Source organism: Equus quagga, chromosome 7 (genome assembly GCF_021613505.1).
Source record: "Equus quagga isolate Etosha38 chromosome 7, UCLA_HA_Equagga_1.0, whole genome shotgun sequence".
Taxonomy (NCBI): domain Eukaryota; kingdom Metazoa; phylum Chordata; class Mammalia; order Perissodactyla; family Equidae; genus Equus; species Equus quagga.
In genome coordinates, this window is record NC_060273.1 from 83,569,081 (window position 1) to 83,595,735 (window position 26,655).

The window sequence follows — 26,655 nt, forward strand, 5'->3', positions numbered from 1 at the left end:
TTTTCGCTTCTCAAAAACTCCGAAAATGGCTGTTTGCAGCTTCGCTACAGGGGAAAACTGCTAATTGGAACGCAAACTCGGCGCACAGTGGGGTTTCTCGGCGCTTCGCCCCGGCCACCGCCGGGCCCGGCGTGAGGAAGGGTCTGAGGCGCCCGAACACCGAATCGGGAGCCAGGAGCCGAGGAGCAACAGTCGTGGCTGCTGCCCTGTGTCCGAGCCGCCTCCGGCGCCCAGGCCCCCAGCCGCGCCTGGGACTGCCCCAGGGGCTCGGAGCCCGATTTGACACCCCGCGCGGGCTTTGCTGGGGGACTCTGGGATCACCTCGTCCACCCAGGCTTAGGCCTTGGTCCAGCGCCACCCGCCACATCAACTCCCGGAGGAGGGGAGGGTTGTCTCCTACCCCGAGGCCGAGCCAGGAGGCCCAGGACCCCGCCCGTCTTCTCTGAGTGCAGGGGACCCCGGACCACCGCTCAGCTAACCGGAAGACCCCCCTTCTCGAAAGCTTCTACCGGGCGGGATTTCCAGCAAAGGCTGGACACACGTGTCCCTGCGCACGCACGCATCGTGCGCACGTCAGCGCCCCGTGCCCGGGCGCACGCAGGCACTCCCTCGTGCCCGCACACGCCCGTGGGTACACGCGTCCACTGCGGGATCCGGGAAGGTAAGAGGGCGACTCGGGAGCTGGAAGGGACCCAGGGCCCGGCCGGGGCTGCGTCCAGGGCGGGCCGTGGGGGCGGAGCTCTTGGAGCCGGCGCGCTGGGTCGGGGCGGGTCCGCGCCGCCGCCGTCCGCGCCGCCCCGCCCTCGGCCCCGCCGCTCGCTCCGTGCTCCGCGCGCCGCGTTGCACCCCCGCCGCAGCCGCCGCCGAGCCCGCCGCCACCGCCTCTAAGGTAGGCGCAGGAGAGGGGCCTGGGCTCTGCCTGCGTCCCGGCCGCGGGCCGGGCTCCTGGGGAGTTGAGGGGGAGGAGTAGGGGGGAACGGGCGAGGGTCCCCGGACCGGGCCCGAGGGCGAGCGGGAGCGGGCGCGGCTCGTGCGGGGCTGGCTGGTCAGCAGCTGGCCGAGCAGGCCGCGCGGGCGGGCGGCGAGCGGGCCCGGACCGGGGAGCGGGAGGCCGCACATCCGGAGGCGCCTGCGGCTGGGGGCCAGAGCCCGCGGGGACCTGCGGGCGGAAGGGCACAGGCGGCCGCGTGGAGGCCGGACCGCCTGCAGATTAGGTGACCTTCCCCGGCGGCGCCCTCAGGCCCTCGATGCCGCCAGCGCCGGTCAGGCAGGGACTTGCCCACTACCCACGCTCGCCGGGCCCGGCCCGACCCGGCCCTCGGACCTCTGCGGGACACAGCGTCCCCGTGGGGATGAGCCCATGTGACGACCGTGGCCCCGCACGTCCTGTCCGGTCCACGCCCGGGGCAGCTGGTGCCCAGCACTGTCCGAGCGTGCCAGCGCCTTCCGGGGCGGAACGGGAGGCCGAGAGTCGACTTAGGCCGCAGGGGCTGGGGCTGGGGCCTGGGCAGGAGGTTAGGCCTTGGCAGAGGAGGCCCCGCGGGGAGGGACTTGGCCTCCTTGGCCTTGAGATGGATTTCTGATTTGATCGTTCATTCATTTACTAAATGCGGCAGTGCATTCACGAAACTGGTTCAGAGCCAGTTTCAGAGCCGTCTGGATTGGAGGCCTGCAGCCCTAGTGACTGTCCAAGGTCACACAGCTCCGAAGATGCCAAGCCTCAGTTTTCTCATCTGTAGAACGGGAGCAATTATACCTCTCCTTCATTGGGTTTTAGGAAGAGTAAAATGAGTGGATTAACTCGAAGTCTTTAGAACAGGGTCTGGCAACGAGAAGGCCTCTGTAGAAACCTTGGAACATACCCTTGAGAGTTTGGGAAGGGTCAAGCCCATCCCCCGCAGACAGTTTTGCTCCACGGTGGTGTTCTGGAAAGAGTTCAGTAAATGCAGCCCCTGTTGTTTTACGCATTCTTATTAAGCATTTGTGTGCCAGGCATTGAGTTACTTTCAGATAATTCATGAGAAATCCTTTACGATTATGGACAGACAAGGCGAGGCTGGAGCAGGAAGTTGAGTGTGGGTGCAGACCTGGGCTAAGCCTGGGCCTGTGCCGCCCGAGGTCCCCATCCCCTTGACCAGCCTCCCCTCTCCAGAGGAAATAGGGAAATGATTTCCTCCTTGGCCTAATGTGCTGTTGACAGGGCCAGGGCACATGGCCCAGGGCCTGCCTCCTGTCTCTCCAGTCAGCTCTGAACTGAGTTCCTCCAGGGTCAGGCTTAAGCCCTCTGCAGCTTTGTTTTCAGTGCCTCGGGTAGTGCCACCTGGCACACAGTAGGTCCTGGAGAAGGGTCTGGGGGCGGAAGTGCACCCCTGCTTTTTGTCTGAGAGTCAGCTTGCCCTTATTGACAGAGGGTGGTTTTACCATTCCAGCATGTGACTGATAGGAGGTGCCCATTAAGTATTTGTGGAATTATTGGATGGGCATATGTAGTGGCTGCAGGCCTGGGCCATGGTCCCTTCATCCTGGACATCCTTTTTGAGGGACGCACACATCTCACTCGTTTCCAAAAAATAGCCTTGCCTAGCAGAGAATCACAGATATCTGAGAGCTGCAACTGTATGTACATCCCTGGAGCAGTGAGAGGCAGACTGTTTCCTGATTTTGAAATAGCTGCTTTAAACACGTTATCTTCATTCTGTGATTCTCCAGGTCCTGTGGGGAACTTGTGGAACTGGTGTTTCTGGGCTTGCAGGGGAGGTGACCTGGGTGAATGGGATTCTCCTAAAGGCCTTGGGCCTGGTGCCTTTTCCCTCTCTGCTGGTGGCTGGGTCGATGGCTTCTGCTGGAGTTGTCCTCAGTAAAGTGCTTTCCCTGGGCATGGGGGCTGCTCTCTCAGTTGGTTACTTGGTTTTATTTCTGCTATTCTGTAGGTACGGGCTGTTTGTAGACGCAAACCCAGGGGCGCAGGGGGACCATATGGTGAGGAATTGCTGTGAGCCTCTGGTCCTGCTGGACACTAGGCAGATGTGGACAGTGACCTCCAAGCTGGTGGTAATGAGGGACATTCACCCCCACCTTTACCAGTTAGATGCTCCTGAGGCACTGAAGTCCACTTCACCCTTGATGGCGTTTCTCACAGTGTGACGTCCTTGGGGATCGTCACTGAGAGAGGTGTGTGTGTGGCTGCGAGCTAACCAAAGCCTGCAGGCAGCCCCTCCGGGTGCTCAGGGGGTCTGTGGCCTTGGGCTCCCCACAGACTCCTCTGGTAGCCCCTGAGGAAAGGTGAGCATTGGGATCCTTGGCTGGCGGGGCGCACTCCTGCATTTCACTGCTTGCTCTCAGCGGGTGGGGGGTTGGCGGGAATCCACACCCTTTACCCAGAACCGTGCTGGAAAGAGTCCTGGAGAGCAGATGGCGCTCACAACACAGCTCTGACATGAGCCACAGGGTCTAGTACAGGTCATGTCACTTTCTTGTTCCTCAGTTTCTCCCCTATAAAAATGTGATCGTCATCCTGACAGTCATTCTTTATTGAGGGCCTTCGCAGCACCCTCCTGGGGGCTTGACATGTCTTCTGTGACATTGAATCCACTTTCCTACAAGCCCTGGAAGGGAGGTGCTGTTTCCATTTCAGGGGTCAGGAGGCTTGAGCACAGAGAGGTGAAGTCAGCACCCCAAGGTCACATAGCTCAGCAGGGGTGGAGTTGGGATTCAGGGCTAGGTCTGGCTTTCTCCAGTTCTGGTGCTTTCACACTGCAGTCGCCACTCCCAAGGGCCACGGTGAGGAGCTAATAGATGTGAATGCCTTTTGAAAAGTAGAATTTGCTGTTCAGAGGGGAAGCATTACTCTTTCACACTGAGCAGAGTGAGCATGTGCGTGGCTGGGTGTGGACCGGCTATCAGTGGACGGCGGTCAGTGGAGTCACCCCTATTTGTTGCAAGGACAGTGGCGCTGGGTGTCTTATCAGGAGAAGGGTCAGTTTTCCCTGGAACAAGGTGGGAGGCCGTCTTCCAGGACCTGGCTGGACAATATTCAGCTAAACAATACCTCATTATGGTCAGGGAGGACTCTGGACCCTGTGGTTCAGAGTGACCTTTTGACAACCAGCACGGCAGCCATAATTATAATAAATATATAAAATGAAAGACTGTAATAAAATACTGTGTTTATTGCGTGCTTACTGGGTACCAGCCACTGTACTACACGTTTTATGTTAACAATCTAATTCAGCCCTCGTGGTGGTGCTGAGTCAGGTACTCTTTCCCCATATTAGAGCTGAAGAAAAATGAGGTGCAGGTAGGTTGTGACTTGCCCAAAGTCACATGTCCAGAGAGTGGCGGAGTAGGATTGGAACTCGAGTCTGCTTGACTTCCGAGTCTACCTGTCTGAGCACTGTTTATTTTAAGCCCCCTGGGTCAAGCCAGGCAGCGAGGCTCAGGGAATGTGAGTGAGGTGCCTGAGGTCGGACAGGAGCCCTGCATGTGCCTGGGACCTGGACCTTGGCATGCTACCTGCCAGCCCAGGCCTTTCCCCTTGATGGGTGGTGGGCAGGCTGCCCCCAAGTCAACTACATTCTTTTGAGGCTTGTGGAAGGCTGTAATGGTGGTGGCCCAGCTTCCAGGGTGTTTTAAAATAGAAGCAACGCCTGGAAAGCTCGGCTACACCGTGTGAGACTGTCCTGGCAGGGGGGAGGGGAGCAGTGGGGAACAGCTGCACTGGGAACACAGACCTACTAGCAGAGCGTGGGCATTGGCTTTGCCAGCATCCTGGAGACCCAACCAGGGGCTGTTCTCCTGGGCTGCCTCTTCCTGGTGAGAAGGTGTACAGTGGGGGTGTGGGGGAGGCTCCTGATGTGTTGGCCCCACACACTGGCTTGTAGAGCTGGGCTGGCTCCCTGCTGGGGAAGTTGCTTTTCCTGGTCCCTGGAGTTAGGGCGGGTACTTTTGCTCTAGTCTCTGACTGGTCTGATGCTCCTCCTAAGGGCTGGCCCAGTTCTGCCCTGATAAACCACCTAGAATGGTGTTAGAGAAACAGCACAGCCAAAGGCTTCCCTGCATTCTTCCTTCCTAAGGGGAATCCAGGGTGGCCATGGTGACGATTGCTGTGTTGGTTGGGGTCGTTGCAGGAATCAGATGCACTCTCCTGCAGGGTAATCAAAGAAAGCATAATGAAGGGATCATTCGCAAAGGTGTGGGCAGGGTGTGGGGCACCTTACAAGGGGTGTGGTCAGGGTGTGGGGCACCTTACAAGAGGTGTGGTCCCTGGGTCCTTTGGAACCGAGAGGAGACCCCTTGGCATGAGCTGTGGCCTTGGGTAGAGGAAAATAGTCACTGCCCACCTGAGGCCCAGCAGAGAGGGGGCCTGGGGCATGAGTACTCCAACCTCACTCTCCCATCTTCTGCTGGTACGTCCTGTTGGCTGAGCCCAACCGTAGCCCACTGATAACGGTCCATAATGATCAGCTCTTGGGATTCAGAGCAGGGTGGAGGAGGAAAGTGGATCTGGAGGGGCAAACCAAGAATATCCAGAATCATGGACTGTGGTTACCACTGCCACTTATTGAGCACTAACTGAGTGCCAGACATTTCTACATGCTTTACCTGTTTAACTTACTTAGTCCTTTCAATATCTTTGATAGAAAGGCACTGTTGGTAGCTGCATTTTATAGATGAGCAAAATGAGGCCCTGGAAGCATAAGTTTTAAGTGCTATGTCCAAAGACACACAGCTGGTAAGGGCTGGCATTGGATAGAACCTCTGCCAGGCTTGTAGCCCCACCCAGTGCCTGCTGCCTGAGCACCGGATGGGCTGGGAGATGCTGTGGCAGGTGGCTCCTGGTGTTTAGGTCCTGACCCTGTTATACCCTTCCCTTGAAGATGTTGTCTCTCAACCCACTGGAGGTTACCTGTGTTCAGATGACTTTTCCTCTTAGCTGTTCCTAACTGAGCCTTGGGGACCTGTAGCCACCCTGCTACCTGTGTCAACCATCGCAGTGATTGTTGGCTCTCTAGGGGCATCAAGCCTCTCCTGTCTGGATCCTTCTGAGGGAGCCTCTGCAGAGAAAACAGCCTGCTTCAAAGTGGGGGTTCTGGTAGGTGCTTGATGCGGGGAGCGAGCCCACTCTTCTCAGTGGCATCTGAGGACTGCCCAGCCTGTTAGGTGACAAAAGGCTGAGAGGGAGGGAAGGAGGCCTTTGAACAAGTGCCTCAGGTGATTTCAGGAGCTCTGCCCAGCTCCTGCCTTCTGGGCAGGGTTGCCAAAGCCGTAGCTGGTCACCTGGGAGTAGAATGTGCCCCCCACAGGCCCTGCCTGTTAACCCTGTCATCTCAGTGTAGTTTGAATCTGCTCTTGGAACCGGTACAGTCACATGCCACATAGTGATGTCTTGGTCAAGGATGAACTGCATATACGACTGTGGTCCCATAAGATTAGCACTAAAGAGCCTAGGTGTGTAGTGGGCTGTGCCACCTAGGTTTGTGTAAGCACGCTCGCTGATGTTCGCACAGGGACGAAATTGCTTAATGACACATTTCTCTGAATGTATGCCCATCATTAAGGGATGTGTGACTGTACAGAAACATTGTAGATAGCTTTTCCTTCTGCCACCTCTACTGCAACAGCGGTTTAAAATGTGACATGTTGCAGCATCACAAAGGCGATATGACTCAATTTGAGACATATGGGTTGGATTTTTAAAGTTTCTGTCCTTAAAAAAAAGATTATTGTGTACAAACAACTTAAATAATGAAGTAGAATACAACATGAGAAGCCTATTCTAACTCCACTCCTTCCCTAGACCCCGTTTCCTTTCTAGAAGCAGCTCCGAGGCAGCCACAGTTTGCTGATTGGCTCGTATCCTTCCACATGCTTTGCCATCCATTCACAAATGTGTGAACATATGAAGATGTGTATTTAAAAAAGTTTTCCTCTAATTACTTGAAATTGCAAATTTTCTCTGACTTGCTTTTTTCGTTTCACTCTGTCATAGGTAGCTTTCTATGCCACTTCATGTAAATCCACCTCATTCTTTTTGATTGCCACGTGGTACTCCTTAGTTTGCAAGTACCTTAATTCTTATTCATTTCCCTATTGTTGGACCTTTAGGTTGCTTCTGGGTTTTGTGTTGCAAATAACACTGCAGTGAGCATCCTTGTATACACGTCTTGGGGTGCCTTGGGTGCTGTTGTCGAGTGGGTTCCTAGCTTTAGAATTGCCCCACTGGGGTTAATGCGTGCCCACTTAGATGCTGCCCAGCTGTTGGCTCCAAAAGGGCTGTACTTTATATAGTACTCCCACTTAGCGTGAACGGGAGTGGCCGTTTTCCACACCAACGGTAGATATTGCCATTTACATTCTTGCCAATCTGTTGGTTGAGTGAGCTTCCCAAACACAGATGTGTCAGTACTCTCAAATGGCTCCCTAAGGCCCTTAGAATAAAGTCCCGGCTTGGTTCTGAGGTCAGGGGTGACGGTGCTCACTTCTGAAGGCACTGGGTCTCCTCAGCCTGAGTTCAGCTCCCCTTAGGCCAAGGTGTGGGTGGGGGGTGCTAGTCATGGGTCTCCCTGCCCCCATCCCTGGTGGTGCTGCAGCCTCCCTGCCCAGGGAGCTCCTGCTTCCTGGTTACATTGTCATTTACCTGGTCCCTATTGTCAGATACTAAGTTTCTTTTTCTTTTCCTACTATAAAAATACTCTGATGTTCGTTGGGCATTTCCTCATTGAACGGACATTTATGTTGAATGTCTACTATGTATCAGGCTTTGGCATCTTTGTACACACAGCTTTTTCCATATTTTGGATAAATTTATGCATGACAGGCTCTGGGATGCTTTGAGTTCAAGGGTGTGATTTGGGGGTAGGTGTGCATTTGTGGGGGTAGTGGGGGAGCGCTGGGAGCAGAGCAGCTGTCACTGCCATGCAGCTGATTAGTCAAGGAGGATATGTCCCCCCAGGATGAGGTTATGTAAGTGTTGCACAGCCCATGCTGGGCGATATACTATCTCTCCCCTCAGGCTTCCAGTATGGGCTGGATTTTCATTCCTCAGCTGGAGTGGAGCTTGCATAATCTGTTCAAGGTCAGCCAGGGAATGGTTGGGTAGGTAGGCAGGCAGGCAGTGGAGGAGAACCAGGGTCTCCTGTATCCTGGTGTGACTTATTGGTCCTTCTCAAAGTCGTCATTGACTGCAGGTACATCTCTCAGCCTGGCCCTGCCCATCCCTTGCTTACCACTTATCCTTGGGAGCCATGCTCCCAGGCTCTGCCTTGAAGCCGTCAGCCAGGCAGAGACCTGGGCCCTGCCTTCCCCAGGCAGCTTTGTGCTTTACATCTGTCCATGTGATTTACATGCCTTGCCCATGTCAGAGGGCCCTGCTTCATGCTCAGCCTCTAGAGGTTGGGCTTCTGAAGGCACATGGGGTGGATGCTGTCGAGACAAGACAGTGGGTGGCTTGGAGCTGATCCCTATGGAGGCCGGGGCGGGGGCCAGGGTTCAGCCTCCAGGGCAGGTAGAGTGCTAAGTGAGAAAGCAGAATGCTGAATTCTCCTCTCTCCAATCCTGGCCTGAGAAAACATGATTGAAAATCATTCTTTCTACAATGATTTCTACAACAACAAAAAAAATGTTTTTGAAGCAGGTACTGAGAACTACGTAAAAATGGGCATTTTCTGGGTGCTGTTTGCAGTTGTGAGAAAGCTGTTCTCAGAGGCACAGCTGCCTCAGGCCTTGCCTCAGTCATATCAGATAAGTGCAGCAGGGGACCGTGGGGACGAGGAAGACTGCGGAAAAGGCAGAAGGGGAAGCTACACCCGCACAGCAGCCCGGGGCCTTTAGGGAGGAGAGTCATCCTCCTGTTCTCCTTGGCGGGTGTCATCTCAGGTCTGGGAGTGGAGTTGGCTCCACTCAGCCAGTGGTTCCTGTGCATCTTCTCTGCCAGGAGCTGTGCTGGAGTCGCAGGGAGAGCCTGGCCTTATCTGAGCTCCCTTGTCCTTGGATGGTAATCTCCTTAGTGGCCGTGTACTTTGGGGTGATGTTTGCTGGGGGCGGGGTGTTTTTTGACAGGTGGCTTTGCTTGTTCAGTTTTGGGGATTAGTGATGAGAGAGGGTATTTGGGGAACATTAAATGGTGAGTGTTCTGCCTTTGCCCTGAGGGATGGGCCAGTCCAGATGTGAAAGCTGCTTGTGTCTGGTGAAGCGAGTCCTGGAGCCAGGGGAGGGTCCTTGGGAGGGCCCTGGCCCCTGAGGTACAAGGAGGCCTTAGCTGACCCAGAGATAGTGCCGCTGGACTGCTCTCCCCCTCACCCTGGGGCTGAGTTGGTGGCCCAGCTGGGGAGGGGGCAGCGCTGAAGAGGGGTACTCTGTCCACTGATACCTGTTAGTGCTGGCGGGGATGGAGGATGTTCTGGGCCCTTGGCTGAGATGTTCTGCAAGTTTCCGTGGGGCTGCATTACTTCAGCCTTCCATCCAGAGCTGTCTTATTGCTTCTCCTGGGAGGGGACCAGGCCCTTCTATGCTGCACATGTGCCTTAGGTAGTGGGTATTTCTGGAGGACCTGGTCCAGGACCGGGTTGCCGTCTGTCCCTGGGGTGGGTGTGCCTGTGGGGTTTGTTTGGGGTGGAAGCGGATAAACTCGGGAGAGGGGAGTTCCCAGACTTGAAAGAACCAGTGGGGGCAGCCTAAAATGGATCTTCCCCCATGTTCTTTGTGCCCTGACCCTAATAGACTGAGCTGCCCATGGTTCCAGCCCGATCATGTGCAAGAAATAACAACAGCAACAAAAATAGGAGAGCGTAAACAGCTCGCTGGGCTGCTCCTCTTGGCTCCCACACAAAAGTGAGTTGGGACAGAAGTAGCAAAAGTTCTCAAGAAAGTAAAATAGGACCTGGAGCACAATTTTATAATTTAAGATTGTGGGAGTTTATAGTTGTTTCTTTTTCAGTGTGCTCACTGATTCTCGGGGCTCCTTGCAATGTCTTTGAAGTTAGGGCTTTGGTCAGGAATGCAGCTTTTAATTGTGATATTGTTCCCCTAGTATCACTTGAACCACTTTTTTTTGGGAGGGGAAGATTAGCCTTGAGCTAACATCTGCTGCCAATCCTCCTCTTTTTGCTGAGGAAGACTGGCCCTGAGCTAAGATCTGTGCCCATCTTCCTCCACTTTATATGTGGGACACCTACCACAGGATGGCTTGCCAAGTGGTGCCATGTCCACACCCAGGATCCGAACTGGTGAACCCTGGGCTGCTGAAGTGGAACGTGCGAACTTAACTGCTGCGCCAGCAGGCTGGCCCCCTTGAACCACTTTTTAGTGGGCTCCCACTTACCAGAACATGCCATGCAGGGGTGTGAGTGGATGTGTGTGACTTTAGATGGGGTGTATGCGGATGTAGTTTGGTATTTAGGTATACTGTATTTTAAAAGTTAATGGAACCATCCTTGGGTTAATTGAATTTCTGACCAGTAGAGGCAAATGATGTTGAGGACGGAGAAGATGCCAAAGATGGTGCTTTTTCATGGTCTATCTCCTCCTCGATGGAGCACACAGCGTGTGCTGTCCTGGATTAGGATTTTAATTCTGTGTACATAATGTGTCAAAGCAAAGCCTCCGAGGCCCGCCATGTGGTACTTAGCAAGGACTGTTTGAATTACTCGCCTGCCTTGACTGAGTTGCTTAATAAATGCTTGTTGACTGACTTAGTGATATGCAACAATCCCAAGTAGTACTTTGATAGTTGTTTTAAAAAAGAAAGTCACATTAGAGCTCAATAAATGTCGATTTGAAGAAAATTTGGGGGAGAGGATGTGGTTGCATTTCCTTCCATGTGAAGAGCTGCCTAATTAGTTAGGTTTTACTCTGTTAGGAATATGATACTTTAAAAGTGGAGTCCCCTAAAATGCAAAACTTTTATGAAAAGTTGGATCCATTCTGGCACATAGTAGGTACTTTGTAGATATTTGTTGAGTGAATGAAATCAGAACCATATGGAAAGTAGGTTGCCATGAAATGCTCTGATTTCTCTTCAGGGCGTTTAGTGCCCTAGCAGTCAACATTTTGTAAGAAGATATGTTTTATTGGCTAGAGTCCTGCCATCCAGTAAAGTAGCTGGCTCATGGGAATGTGTCTTTGACAATTAATTCATTCAGCAAATATTTACTGACTCCTACTGTCTGGGGATGCCAAGGAGAAGAGATCTAAAGTCAGACTGATCTGCTGTCAACAAAAACTTATTGGCTGTCTCAGCTCTGGCCACAGAAAGAAGTGTGAGACAGCACAGGCGTCTGTCTCCACCCCTGGGAGAATCAGGTCCCTGGACCTCAGTGCTGATGAGTGTTATTGGTTGTCAGTTATATCTAATAATTTTTATTGATGAGAAATCTTGGCAAAGTTGATGGTAATCTCCATAATTACCAATGTGTTTATTCTGTTGGTTCTTTTGTTGTAGCGGAAGATGGCTGTGCCTCCCACCTACGCTGATCTTGGCAAATCCGCCAGGGACGTCTTCACCAAGGGCTATGGTGAGTGGTGCCTGGAGTGGCCTTCCAGCTCACAGACTGGGTTGGCGTGTTTGGGATTTTACCCATCACAGCTTGCGAGACCTGGGTCAGTCAACTCTGAGAACTTTCGTGTCAGGGAAAAGAGAAGCTTCCTATGGCTAGTAAAGCAGTTTTGGCTGTGCACCCAGTAGGGGCAGGCTGGTGAGCTGCTGCAGACAAGTGGCCTGGCCGTTCCTGTCGCCTCTCCCAGGTGTGGAGCAGCTCTGCAGGTGTGCTGCGGTGGCGCGTGATTTCTAAATTTAGCCCGTCCTTAGCTTCGGCACGTGCCCATGCTGTCACACACCTTTTTCTCAGACTCCGCAGGGAGCGCGGGTGGGGCCCAGGTGGAGCCTGAGCCTGCTCTGCCTGCACTGTTCCATGGCACCTGAGCTCCGCACATGGGCAGGCAGCAGTGGAGACGGGCGTCCTCCGCACTCGTGGCATTTTGAAACAGCGTGAGAGAGGCAGAGATGCTGCTGTCGAGTTAGTCATTTAACCTATTAACAGTTATTCTCTTCTTTCCTTAGGATTTGGCTTAATAAAACTTGATTTGAAAACAAAATCTGAGAATGGACTGGTAAGTTGTCTTACTCCTGTGGAGCCTGAGTATTTATTGTAGATTAATAATAAATAACTGCCATGTCCGCGCTGGCAGTTTGTGGTTCTCGTGTTCATCGCATCCTCTGGGGGATGGGTAGTCCGGGGAACCACACCAATAGGTCCCCAATTCAGCAGCTGTTAACACTCACAGGAATATGGGCTGGGCCTCAGTTTTATTTTTCCTTGTGTTTCTTATTTCAAAATTGACCTGTGTTCAATGCCACATAATGAAAAAAAAATCCTAGTAGTCCCTTTTAGATTGTGTGTGTGGTAATTGTTGGGAGGAAGAAGTTTGGGGTTGAATCGTGCCATGTCAGCTTTAGCTCGATGCTTTTTCTCTGTACTAGGCTGGAGGCAGGGTGGAAGGAGGGCTGCCTTCCTGTCCAGACTGAGGAGTTACAGGGCAGGAAGGAGGCTGTCTCCTGATCTCCTGTCCCATGAGATCCCTTTAATTAGCAGACTCCTTTAGCCCCATCTGTTCTTTAAGTGTCTAATTGAATTATAGAATTAGCTTTTTCCCCATTCAGAATCTCGCCTCCTGCATAAAGGGACGGGCTGGAGTGAAGGGCTGGTGTGCAGGCACTGACTCTCTCTCTCTCCTTGAAAGGAATTTACAAGCTCAGGTTCAGCCAACACTGAGACCACCAAAGTGACGGGCAGTCTAGAAACCAAGTACAGATGGACCGAATATGGTCTGACGTTTACAGAGAAATGGAACACCGACAACACACTAGGCACGGAGATTACTGTGGAAGACCAGGTAATGGTCACCCGCGAAAAAGACACGGTTTTGTTGATTGATATCTGCTGGCCTGCCTCGTGACTAAACCTGCTGGCCAATTTCTTTTCTGTTCAGCTTGCACGTGGACTGAAGCTGACCTTTGATTCATCCTTCTCACCAAACACTGGGTAAGAAGCTCGTGTTTTCTCCACGGGGACGTGTAGCCATGTTTTATAATAAGATTCTGTGCTGTCTGTTACTGTTCCCCTGGCCTCAGCTGTGGAGGCTGTAGGAGGTCCAGTAATGCTCCATTTCACGTGAGTCACACCGCTGGTCGTGCAAGTGGCCAAGGCTCTGGGGCAGCGGGCGATGTGTGGGAGCAGGGGCTAGCCAGTCCCTGTTGCCAGCCCCATTTTTTGGGCTTGGAGGGCCCTGTCCCCAGCTTCCTACTGAGGGACACTGAGAGCATGTGGGCGTACCACGGTGGCTCCCGAGGCTGCCCTTTTTACCCCAGGCCCTCCAGCCACAAACAAATCAGTCTTGATGGTTCTGGGTTCTCAGAACATCTGGAGGCAAGATGGTCTGCCTCAGCTCCTCAGCTCTTCCCAAAGTGGCTAGGAGGGTTTGTTCCCTTCTAGAACACACTCTTGTTTTTTCCCACTCAGAGCAGTGGGTCTCCTAAACCTGCGGAAGGTTGTTTTGCACACTGATGATGGGCTCAAATACTGAATTTCATTTTTTAGTTTTTAAAATTGTGATAAAATAGTCATAAAATTTACCCTCTCAACCATCTTTAAGTGTACAGTTCAGTGGCCTCATGAATTTCATTTTTGGCCATTCCATTTTATTTTCCTCTCTTTCTCCTTCCTTGTTTCCCTTCTGACAGATGTTTATTAGAGGGAGGATCTACTGAGTTCAGACCCTGTGCTGGGTGCAGGGGGACCACGAGGGGCTGAGCAGACAGGGCTCCTGCCTCTGGAGGTTGTAGTCTTCTGATAACTTGGTTATGGATCATCTGAAGACCATTGGCCAGGAGCTGAATTTACTCTTGTTCTCATCTCTGCTGTGGTTTCTCCTGCAGGAGCATTGCCTTCCTGCTTGTCCGCCTCCCCCCAGCCACCCTGCTGTGATGGGAGGAGTTATCCAGAGAGACCCTCTGATAGGACCAGGGGCTGAAGGATGTGCCCACAGGCTTGAATTTGCTGCCCAGGACTTTGCCTGCTGCCCTGAGATGGCAGACTTTGGAATTTCTAAGGAATTTCTGATTACCTTTGGCAGGTTTACAGAGAAGTCTTCAGGTTCTGAGTTAATATACATAAGAGGAAGGTGTTTTTCTTTTTTTTAATTTAACTTTTTATTTTGAAATAATTTTATACTTATACAAAAATATTGCACAAATAGTATGTAGAGTTCCCTTGTGTCCTTCACCTAGCTGCTGCTAATGTTAACATCTTACATGACTATAATTAACAGAATCAAGAAATTTATGTTGATAGCATACTGTTAATGAATCTCTTGTCCTATGGATATCTTCTTTCTGGTCCATGATCCAGTTCAGGATACTACATTGCATTTAGTTGTCATGTCTCATTTGTCTCCTCTAATCTGGGACATAGTGTTTCTTTGTCTTTCATGACCATGACACTTGTAAAGAGGATTGGCCGGGGCCGGCCCAGTAGTGTAGTGGTTAAGTTCACACACTCTACTTTAGCAGCCTGGGGTTTGTGGGTTTGGATTGCAGGTGTGGACCTACACACCACTCATCAAGACATGCTGTGGTGGTGTCCCACATATGAAATAGAGGAAGATTGGCACAGATGTTAGTTCAGGGCTAATCTTCCTCAAGCAAAAGAAGAGAAAATTCGTAACAGATGTTAGCTCAGGCCAAATCTTCCTCAGCAAAAAAAAAAAAAGAAAAGAAAAAAAAAAGAAAGAAAAAAAATTGGCCAATTATTTTGTAGAATCCTTCAATTTGGATTTGTCTGTTATTTCCTCATGGTTAAACTCAGGTTATGCTTTTTTTTCCCCCCGAGGAAGATTTGCCCTGAGCTAACATCCATGCCAATCTTCTTCTATGTTTTAGTATGTGGACTGCCAGCACAGCATGGCCACTAAGAGAGCCATGTAGGTTTACACCCAGGAACTGAACCTGGGCTGCTGAAGTAGAGCGTGCCAAGCTTAACCACTAGGCCACTGGGGCTGGCCCTCAGGTTGTGCATTTTGGCAATGAGAAAAGTGAGGTTGTATTGTGTGTGTCTTGGTACATGATATCAGGAGGTGTACGTCAACATTTCTCGTGATTGGTGATGTAAACTTTGATCACTTGATTAAAGTGGTGTTTGCCTGTTTCTCTCTAAAGTTACTGTTTTACTCTTTGTAAGTAATAAGTATCTTGTGGGGAGATACTTTGAGACTGTGCAAATATTCTATTTCTTATACTTTGACTTGCAAATATTAGCATCCATTGGTGATTCTTGCCTACAACAATTATGTTTGGCAAATGGTGATTTTCTATTCCCATAATTCCTTCTACATTTATTAATTGAGATTCTACTGTAAGGAAGGACTCTTCCTTCTCCATTTATTTCTTTAATCATTTATATCAGTATGGATTCAAGGACATTTATTCTATGGGTTATAATCCATTACTATAGTTTATTTTGTTACTCATGTTGTCCCCACATAGGGCCATTGGGAGTGCCTTCAAGTTGACATCCTGTATGTTTTTGACAAACCCTTCTCATTTTTTTGAGCAATTCTTCAGAAGATGTACCAGGTTCCTCTTCTACTTACGCTTGCCTAGCCCTGCTGTCAGCCATTTCTCTAAGGAGCCTTGGTTGTTTTCCTTGAAGAGTGGTGTTTAGGGGCCGACCTGGTTGCATAGTGGTTAAGTTTGTGCACTCCTCTTTGGTGGCCCGGGGTTCACCAGTTTGGATCCTGGGCATGGACCTACACACCACTCATCAAGCCATGCTGTGGTCGCGTCCTACATACAAAATAGAGGAAGATTCGCACAGATGTTCGCTCAGAGCCAGTCTTCCTCACTAAGCAAACAAAAAGAATAGTGTTTAGAAACCAAGATTGTGGGTGCAGGGTGTACACATTGCTACTGGGTATTTGGTGACTTGACAGGAGATTGGAGATGAAAGCTGGCTTTTCAAAGTGGCTGAGGGATATAGTCTGGGAAAGCATCCAGGCTTCCATAAGGAGCGAGGCTGCAGACCTCATCTAGGGACCAGCACCCACACTGAGCACCTACCACAGATAAAGCCAGTTTGTTCACCACCAATCAGATCATGCCTCTTTTCATGTGCTTGTCAAACTCGCACCACTGTTTAAATAGCTTTTAAAGGATCCCAATATTGGGGGCTGGTCCTGTGGCCGAGTGGTTAAGTTCGTGCACTCTGCTGCGGCAGCTCAGGGTTTCTCTGGTTCGGATTCTTGGCGTGGACATGGCATTGCTCATCAGGCCACACTGAGGTGGCATCCCACATACTACAACTAGAAGGACCCACAGCTAAAATATGCAACTATAGACTGGGGGAATTTGGGGAGAAAAGCAGAAAGAAAAAAAAAAAAAGAAGATTGGCAACAGTTGTTAGCTCAGGTGCCAATCTTTAAAAAAAAAAAAATCCCAATAATATCTGAAAGCAGAAAAGCTCCAAAGGCATAGAATGCTGCGTTAGAGAAGAAACCTGGAGGAAAGCCTGAGTCACTGCCCCAGCACTGCCCTTTCTCTGGGGACCTTGTGCTCCTGGCCAGGATGCAGTGAGATGGCGTGTAGAGGTAAACCGCCCAGTGCGGCTGCTGCACACCACTGGCTGGAGGCCGCCGCAGGCATCCCATGTTGTGGTCAGCAGCAGCTTTTTAGGTAGTGGTTAGGAGATGCCCAGTTTTTACATTTCTTGGTCTCCTTCTCTTTCTAAATGTAGCCCTGAGCAGCTGTCTTTTTCTTCATCACCCCACCCAGCTTGGTGCCAATTGGATACTTGGCCAAAAGCCAGGCTTCTCCCAAAGAGCACAGAGACCAAAATGGGTTTATTTTGAGTTTTTCTTATTGGGAGAGAATTTGTTTGGTGGTTGCTCCTTCCTTCACAGCTTGTGAAAATGCACAGAAGCAACTTGAACGAAAGTTGCAAGTTTCATTGTCACTTGGAAAGGGTGTTCGCTTTGTTTTGGACTATGACCTCTGAAATTCTTGAAATTTTGTCTCACTGAGAACTTGGAGTGTTTACCCTTTAGTTCTTTATTATGAAAATTTCAAACATACAAAAGAATACAGAAAGGTGTATTAAACCCTCAGCATGTTCCCCTCACCCAGCTTTAATAATTATCAACCCATGGCCAATCAGGTTTTATTTATACATCCATAATCAATCCCTCCCACCCTCAGATTATTTTGAAGTAAATAACTGATAGCATATAATTTCATCTGTAAATATTTTAATATGTATCTTTAAATAAGGTTCCCTTTTGAAAAAGCATAACCTGGGGCCTGCCTGGTGGCATAGTGGTTAAGTTTGCATGCTCTGCTTCAGCAGCCTGGGGTTCATGAGTTTGCATCCCAAGCACAGTCCTACGCACTGCTCATTAAGCCATGCTGTGGTGGCGTCCCATATGCAAAATAGAGGGAGATGGGCACAGATGTTAGCTCAGTGACAATTTTCCTCAAGCAAAAAGAGGAAGATTGGCAACAGACATTAGCTCAGGGCCAATCTTCCTCACCAAAATAAATAAATAAATAAATAAAAAGCATAACCACAATATAATTACATTGTAAAAACTTAATCATAATTCCTTCATATTGTCAAATCTCTAGCCTTTTCAAATTTACATGATTTCATGAATTTTTTTACAGAATCAAAAATTGTCCATGCAGAATTGCAAAAATTTGTTCATATGCCTCCTAAATCTCTTAATTTTTAGATTCTTCATCTCTGTTTTTTTCCCCTTGCAATTTATTTGTTGAAATGAGATAATTTGTCCTGTAGAATTACATACAGAGTAAATTTTGTGGTTTGCGTCCCTGTGGTGTCATTTAACTTGTCCCCGCCTCCCATATTTCCTATGAATTGGTAAGTCTGGAGGCTTCCTCACATTTAGAATCCACTGTGGGGGGTGGGAGGGTGTGCTAAAATATAAGAGGTGCGGTATGCTTCCATTGGGATGCACTCAGAAGGCCTCGTGTTCTCTTTGTACATTAGTGCCATTCACGATCCACTCGTTAGGGTTACACATTGGTGATAATTCCACTTTTATCCTTCCTTCATTTCGGCTGGAACATTTCAATAAAGGGAAGCTTTTCATCAACTGTTTGGTTACCTTGAGATATAGTTAGTCTAGGAAAGGTGGAATAAATGTTTGATTCCTTTTTAATTTACTGTTTTCAAAGTAACAAATTGGTTCTCTAGTCTCTAAAGATGATTACTGTGTGTGTGTTTTGAATATCATTGTGAGTTCATAGATTGAAATGTATCTGATATGTTTCTGTTTATTGCTGATGTTATTCTTAATGATACATTGTCTCATGTTTGAAGCCCTGGGGAGCCTCTTCAGGTTAGATCTCGAGTCCTTTTGCTCCAATCCCAGTAATCTTTGATACAGCTTCCAGCTCCCCTTGCACATTTCCTGCCCCGAACACAGTCAGGTGAAAATAGTCTGAATTTTATTTGATAGATGTGATCTCGTCTCCAGTGTTGAGTTTTGGTAAATGGCATGGTGATAATATATTTGCAGGTGACATGACTCACCTACCCTCCCTAATAATGTTGGGTCTTGAGTAATAGGTGAGGGAGGTACTGATGTGGTCAGATATGTAAATCTGGGATCAGCAGACTAGACCCGGGGTCTTGTCTGGTCAAGCAGGGCTTCCTGGCCTCCAAGACTGTGGGGCTCCTGGTTCCACATCAGTACCTAGTTCTCTGAAATGTATACTCATTGGGATCTCTTGAATACTGAATTAAAAGCTGTCTCTTGTATTTACTTAGAAGGGATCTAGTATTTGATTCTTTATTTTTACTAAGTGAGCCACAAAATAAGAAGACAACCATCTCCTTGAAAGCTGCTACTTAGATAGCTCCCTGCATGACAGATAGATCTTTTCCACAGGCTTAGAAAATAGCGAAGATGCATCTGTTTCCTAATGACATAGTGGCGCTCTAGGTAATAAAGCCTGTGTAGGCCACTATGTTAAGCATAGGGAGAGGATAGTCAAAGAAAATTGCTTAGTGCTTTTCAAGCTTTTCCTGCTTGTGTTCGCACTTCATCCTTGTGGCATGTCTGCAGACTGGATTCCGGCTGAAGAGAGGTTGCGTTCTGCGCATTGTGGCACAGCAGCTGCTTAAGGGAGATCTGGGACCCTGACTTTCCCCCCCTACCCCACTACTTAAGCTGGGATTATTATTTTTTTTCAATTTGCATTTCTTGGCATGGTTGTCACAAGGTGAATTAGCTTCTGAATGTAATACAATTTCTTTTCCTTCAGGAAAAAAAATGCTAAGATCAAGACAGGGTACAAACGAGAGCACATCAACCTGGGCTGTGACGTGGACTTCGACATCGCAGGGCCTTCAATCCGGGGCGCCCTGGTGCTGGGTTATGAGGGTTGGCTGGCTGGCTACCAGATGAATTTTGAGACCGCGAAGTCTCGAGTGACCCAGAGCAACTTTGCGGTTGGCTACAAGACTGATGAATTCCAGCTTCACACTAATGTGTAAGTGCAGGGGAGTGTGGGTGTGTGAGTGTGTGCAGGAGGGGGCTTGTTTTTCGTAATTTTTTTCTAAGCTCAGGTTTTAATCAGTGTGAAGTGAGTTTGTTGGAAGCAGGTGAGCCAGATGGGCTTGCTAGTATTTTTCTATTTCCCAAGAACCGAAGTGACTTAAGTTCTTTCTCCTCTGTGAGCAGTAAATGTTGTCACTGGTACACACAGACTGACTGATCAGTTGCCGCAAGGATGTGCTCTCGGCCCAGAGGAGTGTCCTGCCCTGCAGCTTTGTGGACGCTGGAGGTCCTTTCAGTTTGAGTTAACAAGATGGGGGGCAGGGGGATGGCAGCTCCCTCTCTCTGTATGATGCCCGAGGGTCAGCTTGCTGTGCTTAATGAAATGTAGACATGGGAGACAAATGATGAGAGGGTTATCTCAGTTAAATACAGTGTCTTCTCTGCATGGGTGAGCATTTGAAAGTTTATTAACTACTGGACAGTATAGTGAAAGGAAGGGAAAATTACAGGTTAGGTTAGAGAGAGCCCCTTGTAATCGAATGAGAGTTGAAGTAGAGTGCTGATTTTAGGATAAAGGAAACAAACATTTCATCCAGAAAATCCCTGTAGACTTGAGGAGCTAACCTGTGGTGTAAGTGGGGTACAACTTTACCAAATCTCTTTCTTTCCACTAGAGGTCAGTAAAGAAGTGGCTTCATAAAGACAAGTAAATGGTATTAGTGTCTAAACTAATATTTCCATTAATAAAAATTTTTAAAGAATTTTTATAATTAATAGATTAATATAAGTATAATAAATTAATATAATGAATACATTTTGAGTCTTTTAAAACTAAAAAGTCAAAGGAGAAGCATAGAGGCGGACAGTCTTGTGATCCCTGGCGGGCGGTGAGGGTGTGACTACAGAGCGGTGGCACGTGGGAGTTGGGGCGTGGTGGAACTGTTCTGTATCCTGACTGTGGTGGTCACATGCATCTGTACATGTGTTAGAATTCATAGAAAGGTACACCAAAAAGTGAATGAAAATTCAAAAAAAGGTAACATACACACAGAAAAGTCATAGGAAAAAATATCCCCCCCCAAGTAATTTTATTGGGATTATAATGGTTTATAACATTGTATAATTTTGGGTGTACATTATTGTTTATCAATTTTCTGAATTGAAGTGTTTTTTTAACTTAGAGTTTTGACTGCAATGGAAGGTGCCTCCTTCGTTAGGAATTGCGAATTGGCACCAATTCTTAGGAAGAACAGTGGCGGGGTTAGCTGTTTTCCCCACATACCTGAGCTTCAGGATTTTTAATAAATTGGCACGGTTTATTTTGGAACTGGCGTGGAAACAGCTGACACAACTAATCTGGGCTGCCCTGGTGCTTGCAGAGGCCCAGATGTGGAACACACGTTCTTCGTACTTCCTGTAGATGGATTTGAACAATGAATTCCCTCTGTTTATGGTTTTGAGAGCTCAGTACAGGAAGGCACTGTTGCTGATTTTAGAATATATTGAAAAATCTGACTTTTTTTTTTAAGATTTTATTTTTTTTCCTTTTTCTTCCCAAAGCCCCCCAGTACATAGTTGTATATTCTTCGTTGTGGGTCCTTCTAGTTGTGGCATGTGGGACACTGCCTCAGCGTGGTTTGATGAGCAGTGCCATGTCCGTGCCCAGGATTCGAACCAACGAAACACTGGGCCGCCTGCAGCGGAGCATGCGAACTTAACCACTCGGCCACGGGGCCAGCCCCTGACATTTTTTAAAAAACACATTTGAGCCTGAAAATTTCCCCATTTTACCATCTCCCCATTATACCAAAGTCACTCAAAAATCGATTATTTTTGACAAGCTGCTTTTTGTGGCATGTTCAAACTTTCTGAAGAAGTCAGGATTCCCTGTGAATCGGGTGCTACCTGGGCTCTCCCTGTACTTTCTGGAAGCACAATGTCTGTCTCGCTGAATTCAGGGGAAAACTTAAGAATTTAGAATGTATTTATAATGAGCATCTCTTTTAGGGAGAGTGTATTGGTGAAGAGCAGTTTGCAATAAAATAGCAACAATCTGTTCTTGTGTTAGAAGCACATGGGCTCTGCCTTAACAGTTTCCAATGCCATTTCCACTGAAAACACCCAAGATGATGAGGCACAACTTTGACATTGGTTTTTTATGGAAGGGAAGGGGAGGGGGTATTTCCAGAGGCTAGAATTAATGTGATGCGTTTGGAAGAGAGGAAGGAATTTTGTAATGTATCAAGTAGCTCCTTTTCAAATCCCACCACGACCGTAGCTGTTACAACATGGGCCAACAGTGTGCACAGGTGGACAAGTCTGAATCATAGCTTAAGCTCTTCTGTAACTGCTGCTCCTCCAAGGGGCTAGGTCAGCTCTGGCTCTGTCCTCCCAGCAGTGGCTGCAGCTGGTGGTGCTAAGGGCTATAACCTGCGTCTGAGGAACACGAGTGGCCCAGCCTTTCTTGCCATTTCTGGCTGTGTTCTTGTCTCATTTGCTTCCCCTCCCTTACCATGTTTATGATAGAAGCATTTATAAAAGTAATAGCAGAAGAAAGAAATCACTCAGAATCCAGAATCCCAATGCCTTAGTTGCTATTTCTATTTTGAAGAATATTTTGGAAGCAAACTTCACGTTTCCTGCAGCCTGAGTAGTTGACTGAGCTGCCTTTGTGTGTTCCCAGTGATGGTTGAAATAGCCTTTCCCTTCCTCCGAACCTTCTTGACTCTGGTGTTTGTTCCATTCCTGTCAAGCTTCCCGTAATTTGGTACCTGTATTGTGATCAGTCCATTTACAGCATCCCTGCCCTCTTTTAAGACTGGGGCAGCTCTGCCCAGCTCCCTCCTGCTTTCCTGGGCGGCTTGGCATTTCTGTTGTGCTTGTTCGCAGAAACGATGGGACAGAGTTTGGCGGCTCCATTTATCAGAAGGTGAACAAGAAGTTGGAGACTGCTGTTAATCTCGCCTGGACAGCAGGAAACAGTAACACTCGCTTCGGAATAGCAGCCAAGTATCAGATCGACCCTGACGCGTGCTTCTCGGTGGGTACTGGTGGAATCCTTCTGGATTGCTGGAGTTCCCTGCTTTGGCTAGATGTTTTCTCACTGTGGAAAGAATTCGAATTGAGTAAAACAATAATAGTAACGGTACTTCCTATGGGTGCCAGGCACTGTGTGGAGCCCATTGTTGGTGGGGTACTCTATTTAATTTGTACACAACCCATTTTGGGGTAGGTGCCTTTTTGTTTTTTAATCATTCCATTCCTGTTTTCACAAATGAGGAACTGGGAGCTTAGAGAGGTTGAGGAACTTCCCTGGGGGCAGACAGTTGGTAAGTCCTGGGGCCTGGACTTGACCGAGAGGAGCTCGTTGTGGGGCCTCTTCCCCGGACCAGTCCGTGTTCCATGCTGCAGACTGTAAAGCGAATTACCTTGAGCCCTAAGGTTTTAAGTGTTCATTTTCACCCTCATCTTTCATTCTCTTGCCCAGCTCCTATATTGCAGATTAAGAAACCAGGCCCTGGCACTGGGCGGTTGGCATCTTATCTTGCAGACCCTGTAGCATTGCTTATGGCCCCTTGCGTTGCTGCACGCTTTTTGCATTAAATCCTGTCGAGCCCAAGTCTGTTGCCACGAGGCACTGTCAGCTGCACCCCTTTTGGGGTGGAATGAGGAAATCTCCTGTTGCAGGATGGTTTGTGTAATCGACAGACAGCCCATTTTAAGTCTTCTGAAATGGGAACTGAATTTGGCTCCCTTACTGTTAGGCACTTAAAAACAAAGGGAAAGGGATCTCGTTATTTGGATGGTAGGAGCAAAAAGGAACAGCTAGACGGGGTGCTGACTGCCAGGGGGCCTTCCTTCCCCTGCTTTGCTCTTTCTTATGGGAGCTGTCAGGTCTGAAGACAGCATTCCAGCAGGAAACATGCTTCTGGGCAGCCCCAGCATTTGCTAAGACTCAGTGTTCTCATGGCCTGAGCTTGCTCTGCTCCTGACCCCTCCTTATTTCACCAGAAAGGGGTCAGTGAGAGGCCCAGATTTTCCGACTCAGGCAGAAGAATGAGGGCAAAGTTATTGATTCCAGTGCTTTATTGAACTTAATTATTCATCAGCGTTGATAAGTGCTGAAATTTAAGTGATTGGCTAGGTCATTCTTTTGCTCCAATATATATTTCATATTCATGCTTGTCAGCCCTGAAACTTCTTCATGTCAGTATGATTTTTGCTTCTCTTTTTCATCAAGAGAAAATTCTAACAATGTTCTACCTTAAAAAACCCCAAGACCCTCAAAACCCCATCTGACATTTCCTCCATTTTCCCTTATCCCAATAAATAGATGTTGAAGAAATCTTCCCTACAAAAAAGCCTTTTCTCTCTCTGGCCCTCAATGAAAGTGTCCTCATCTGTTAGAACGTAAATACAGACCTACTCAGTATAAATAGAACGGGAGATTCCTACCTTCAGGAATCAAATAGAAACAACTTTCTTTTAATTGAAAATTATGTTGACTCTTGGGGTTTCCTATCTGAGACCTAACTCCCAAATTTGATATATTTCATATTGAATTTAATGAGTCCCATAAACAAAGTGGTCATGAAGAAAGAGAATTTGATTCTGAAGTTTAGAGCTGGTTGATCAGAAAGCTTTGATTCATTTTGGAGATGGAAGCATGGAAGTACTTAACATTTTCACTCTGTCTGATCTTTTCCTGACTAGGCTAAGGTGAACAACTCCAGTCTGATAGGTTTAGGATACACCCAGACCCTAAAGCCAGGTATGTGTTGGTCGTGTGTGAAATTTGTTCTGTGTCTTAAAAAAAAAAATTGTGCTGGTTTGTTGCTTTATGTTATTGCTTATAAAATGCCTGTAGAGTACATTATTAAAAAAATGAGTGTATATAAAGTTCTATAATTAAATGTTTACAAAGGCATACAGAGTCATGATAAAACATTTGGAGAATAGAAGTAGTAAGCAGGAAAAAAAAGGCCAAGGCTAACATAGATTACATTTTTGGTTATTTTCTTCTATCCTTTTTTTCCAGTGAGTACATGGTGCTTGATACTTATTTCCAGCAGGTTCTTAAAACAAGCCCATAAATCATCCCATCTGTAAAACTGGTGTGTAGGTTTCCTCTGCGCAGTTGGCCGAGCCAGTCCATGGGGTGTTAGAGCTACAGGAGATAATACCACTTTGGGGTTAGTCTGGTCAAGTTGGGCCTTTGAAACCTGGAAATCTAAGATTACATGACGCTGTAATTAAGCTCTTGTAGGGAAAATATCAGTTAATTGTGTGCATGTGTGTATTTGTGTGCATGCTGTGAATGTAAGACCTCAGAGTCCAATTCATGGTTGGGGGTTCCTTTCAAGGGGCTATTGCTGAAGAAGCTTACTGCGTGGTGCCAATGGTAGAGGGATTAACTGTAGCAGGGGATGATGAGAGGGAAGAGGAAAGTGGAGTCCGTAAAGTGGATTTGGGTAGGCGGTGGAGTTGTGATGATTGTTTTATAAGCTCATTCTAGGCTGCCTGTACATTAGTCATATGGTGTAAAGTAACGGGGTTTGAAGGGCTGTGTGGTTTTGCCCCTGCTCATCATCCTCAGCTGAACGAGTTCTGAATTTGGTGTGGTTTTGCCAGTGTGCTCCAGCATTCCTGTGTGTGTGAATCTTTCTTCTCTCTCTCTGTGTTAACCTGTCTTCTCTTTTCTTTCCTCCTTCCCTCCCCCTTTCCTCTCCCCGATTTTTCCCCCTGCAGGTATCAAACTGACGCTGTCAGCTCTGCTGGATGGCAAGAATGTCAACGCTGGTGGCCACAAGCTTGGTCTAGGACTGGAATTTCAAGCATAAATGAATACTGTACAATCGTTTAATTTTAAACTATTTTGCAGTGTAGCTACCTTCAGAGTTTAGTGTACCTTTTAATGTTGTATGTCTGGGATGCAAGTATTGCTAAATATCATGTTAGACTTCCAGGTTAAAGATGATTCAGCTTTAAAGTGTTACCCTTTCAGAGGTACAGAAGAAACCCAATTCCAAAAAAGGTCCTTCCAGCTGTAGACTTGGGGGAACTTGGCGGCCCCTCTAGAGATGTCAGGTTTCTTTTTTATCTAGAAATGGCTGCAAGTGGAAGCTGATAATTTGTAGGCACTTTGTAAATTCTTATTGAGTAAATGAATGAAATTGTGACTTCCTGAGAATTGAACCTTGGTTTCCTACCCTAATTGCGAGAGGCTTATGGTTTGATGGTGTGTACAAACTCATCTGAAAGGGACTTTTTTAGACAGATCTTCATGACCTGTTTCCACCCCAGTCCATCACCTCTTTTAGTCTGCAGGGCATGGTGGCTGTTTGTTTTGTGCCATTTTGGGGTGGAGAAGGTGGATGTGATGAAGCCAATAATTCAGGACCTAATTCCCTCTCATGTTGTGGTTTTTTTGCCCTTGCCCTTTGCACCAGAGTATGAAATAGCTTCTAAGAGCTCCAGCTGCAAGCTGGGAAGAGTCTCTGTGACTGTAATCACATGAGGACAACACTCGAATCTAAATTGGACTTCTGTTGTATTCTCGCCACTCAGTTTATTTTTTAGTAGTTTAATGGGTACATTTTAGTCTCTTCCATTTTGTGTGGAATTAGATCCTCCCCTTCAAATGCTGTAATTAACATCACTTAAAATAAAACTTGAATAAAATATTGAAACCTCATCCTTCAGTTGTCTTTATTAGTAAAAGTGTAAAACAGGGCATTTGTCTGGTCTTGTTATTTGGCTCCTTGCTGTTTTCTACTGCTGCATAACAAATTACCACAAATTTAGTGGCATAAAACAATGCTCATTTATTTATTTCACAGGTCTGCAGATCAGAAATCCGAGCACGGTGTGGCTGGGCTCTCTGTTAAAGTTCTTAATGATGCTGAAATTAGGATGTCTGTCAGACTGTTCTCATCTGGCGCTTGGGGTCCTCTTCCAGGCTCACATGGTTGTGGCAGAATTCAGTTCCTTTTGGTTGTAGAATAATGGTCCCTATTTCCTTGCTGGCCATTAGCTAGGGGCCACTCAGCAAATAGAGGCCCCCTGTATTCTTTGCTGAGTGGTCCC

General features: G+C 48.0%; 1 protein-coding gene across 2 annotated transcripts; it reads left to right on the forward strand.

Annotated features, from left to right (window-relative positions):
* Positions 1-607: 607 nt before the first annotated feature.
* VDAC1 (voltage dependent anion channel 1) lies at positions 608-26,263 on the forward strand. 2 transcript variants are annotated; one of them, XM_046667280.1, is made up of 9 exons: positions 608-661; positions 11,438-11,510; positions 12,056-12,105; positions 12,736-12,888; positions 12,985-13,037; positions 19,334-19,561; positions 22,459-22,609; positions 24,283-24,340; positions 25,318-26,263. In XM_046667280.1, the coding sequence occupies exons 2-9, from the start codon at positions 11,444-11,446 to the stop codon at positions 25,407-25,409; spliced, it is 852 nt and encodes a 283-aa protein (XP_046523236.1). In that variant the 5' UTR covers positions 608-661; positions 11,438-11,443; the 3' UTR covers positions 25,410-26,263. The 2 variants fall into 2 exon arrangements, with proteins under 2 accessions (XP_046523236.1, XP_046523235.1); XM_046667279.1 differs by lacking the exon at positions 608-661 and adding an exon at positions 742-889.
* Positions 26,264-26,655: the final 392 nt, after the last annotated feature.

Coding starts and splice junctions, on each gene's coding strand:
- VDAC1 (XM_046667280.1), top strand. CDS start 11,444: ATGGCTGTGCCTCCCACCTACGCTGATCTTGGCAAATCCGCCAGGGAC. Junction 13,038..19,333: donor TCCTTCTCACCAAACACTGG/GTAAGAAGCTCG, acceptor CTTTTCCTTCAG/GAAAAAAAATGCTAAGATCA. Junction 19,562..22,458: donor TTCCAGCTTCACACTAATGT/GTAAGTGCAGGG, acceptor GCTTGTTCGCAG/AAACGATGGGACAGAGTTTG.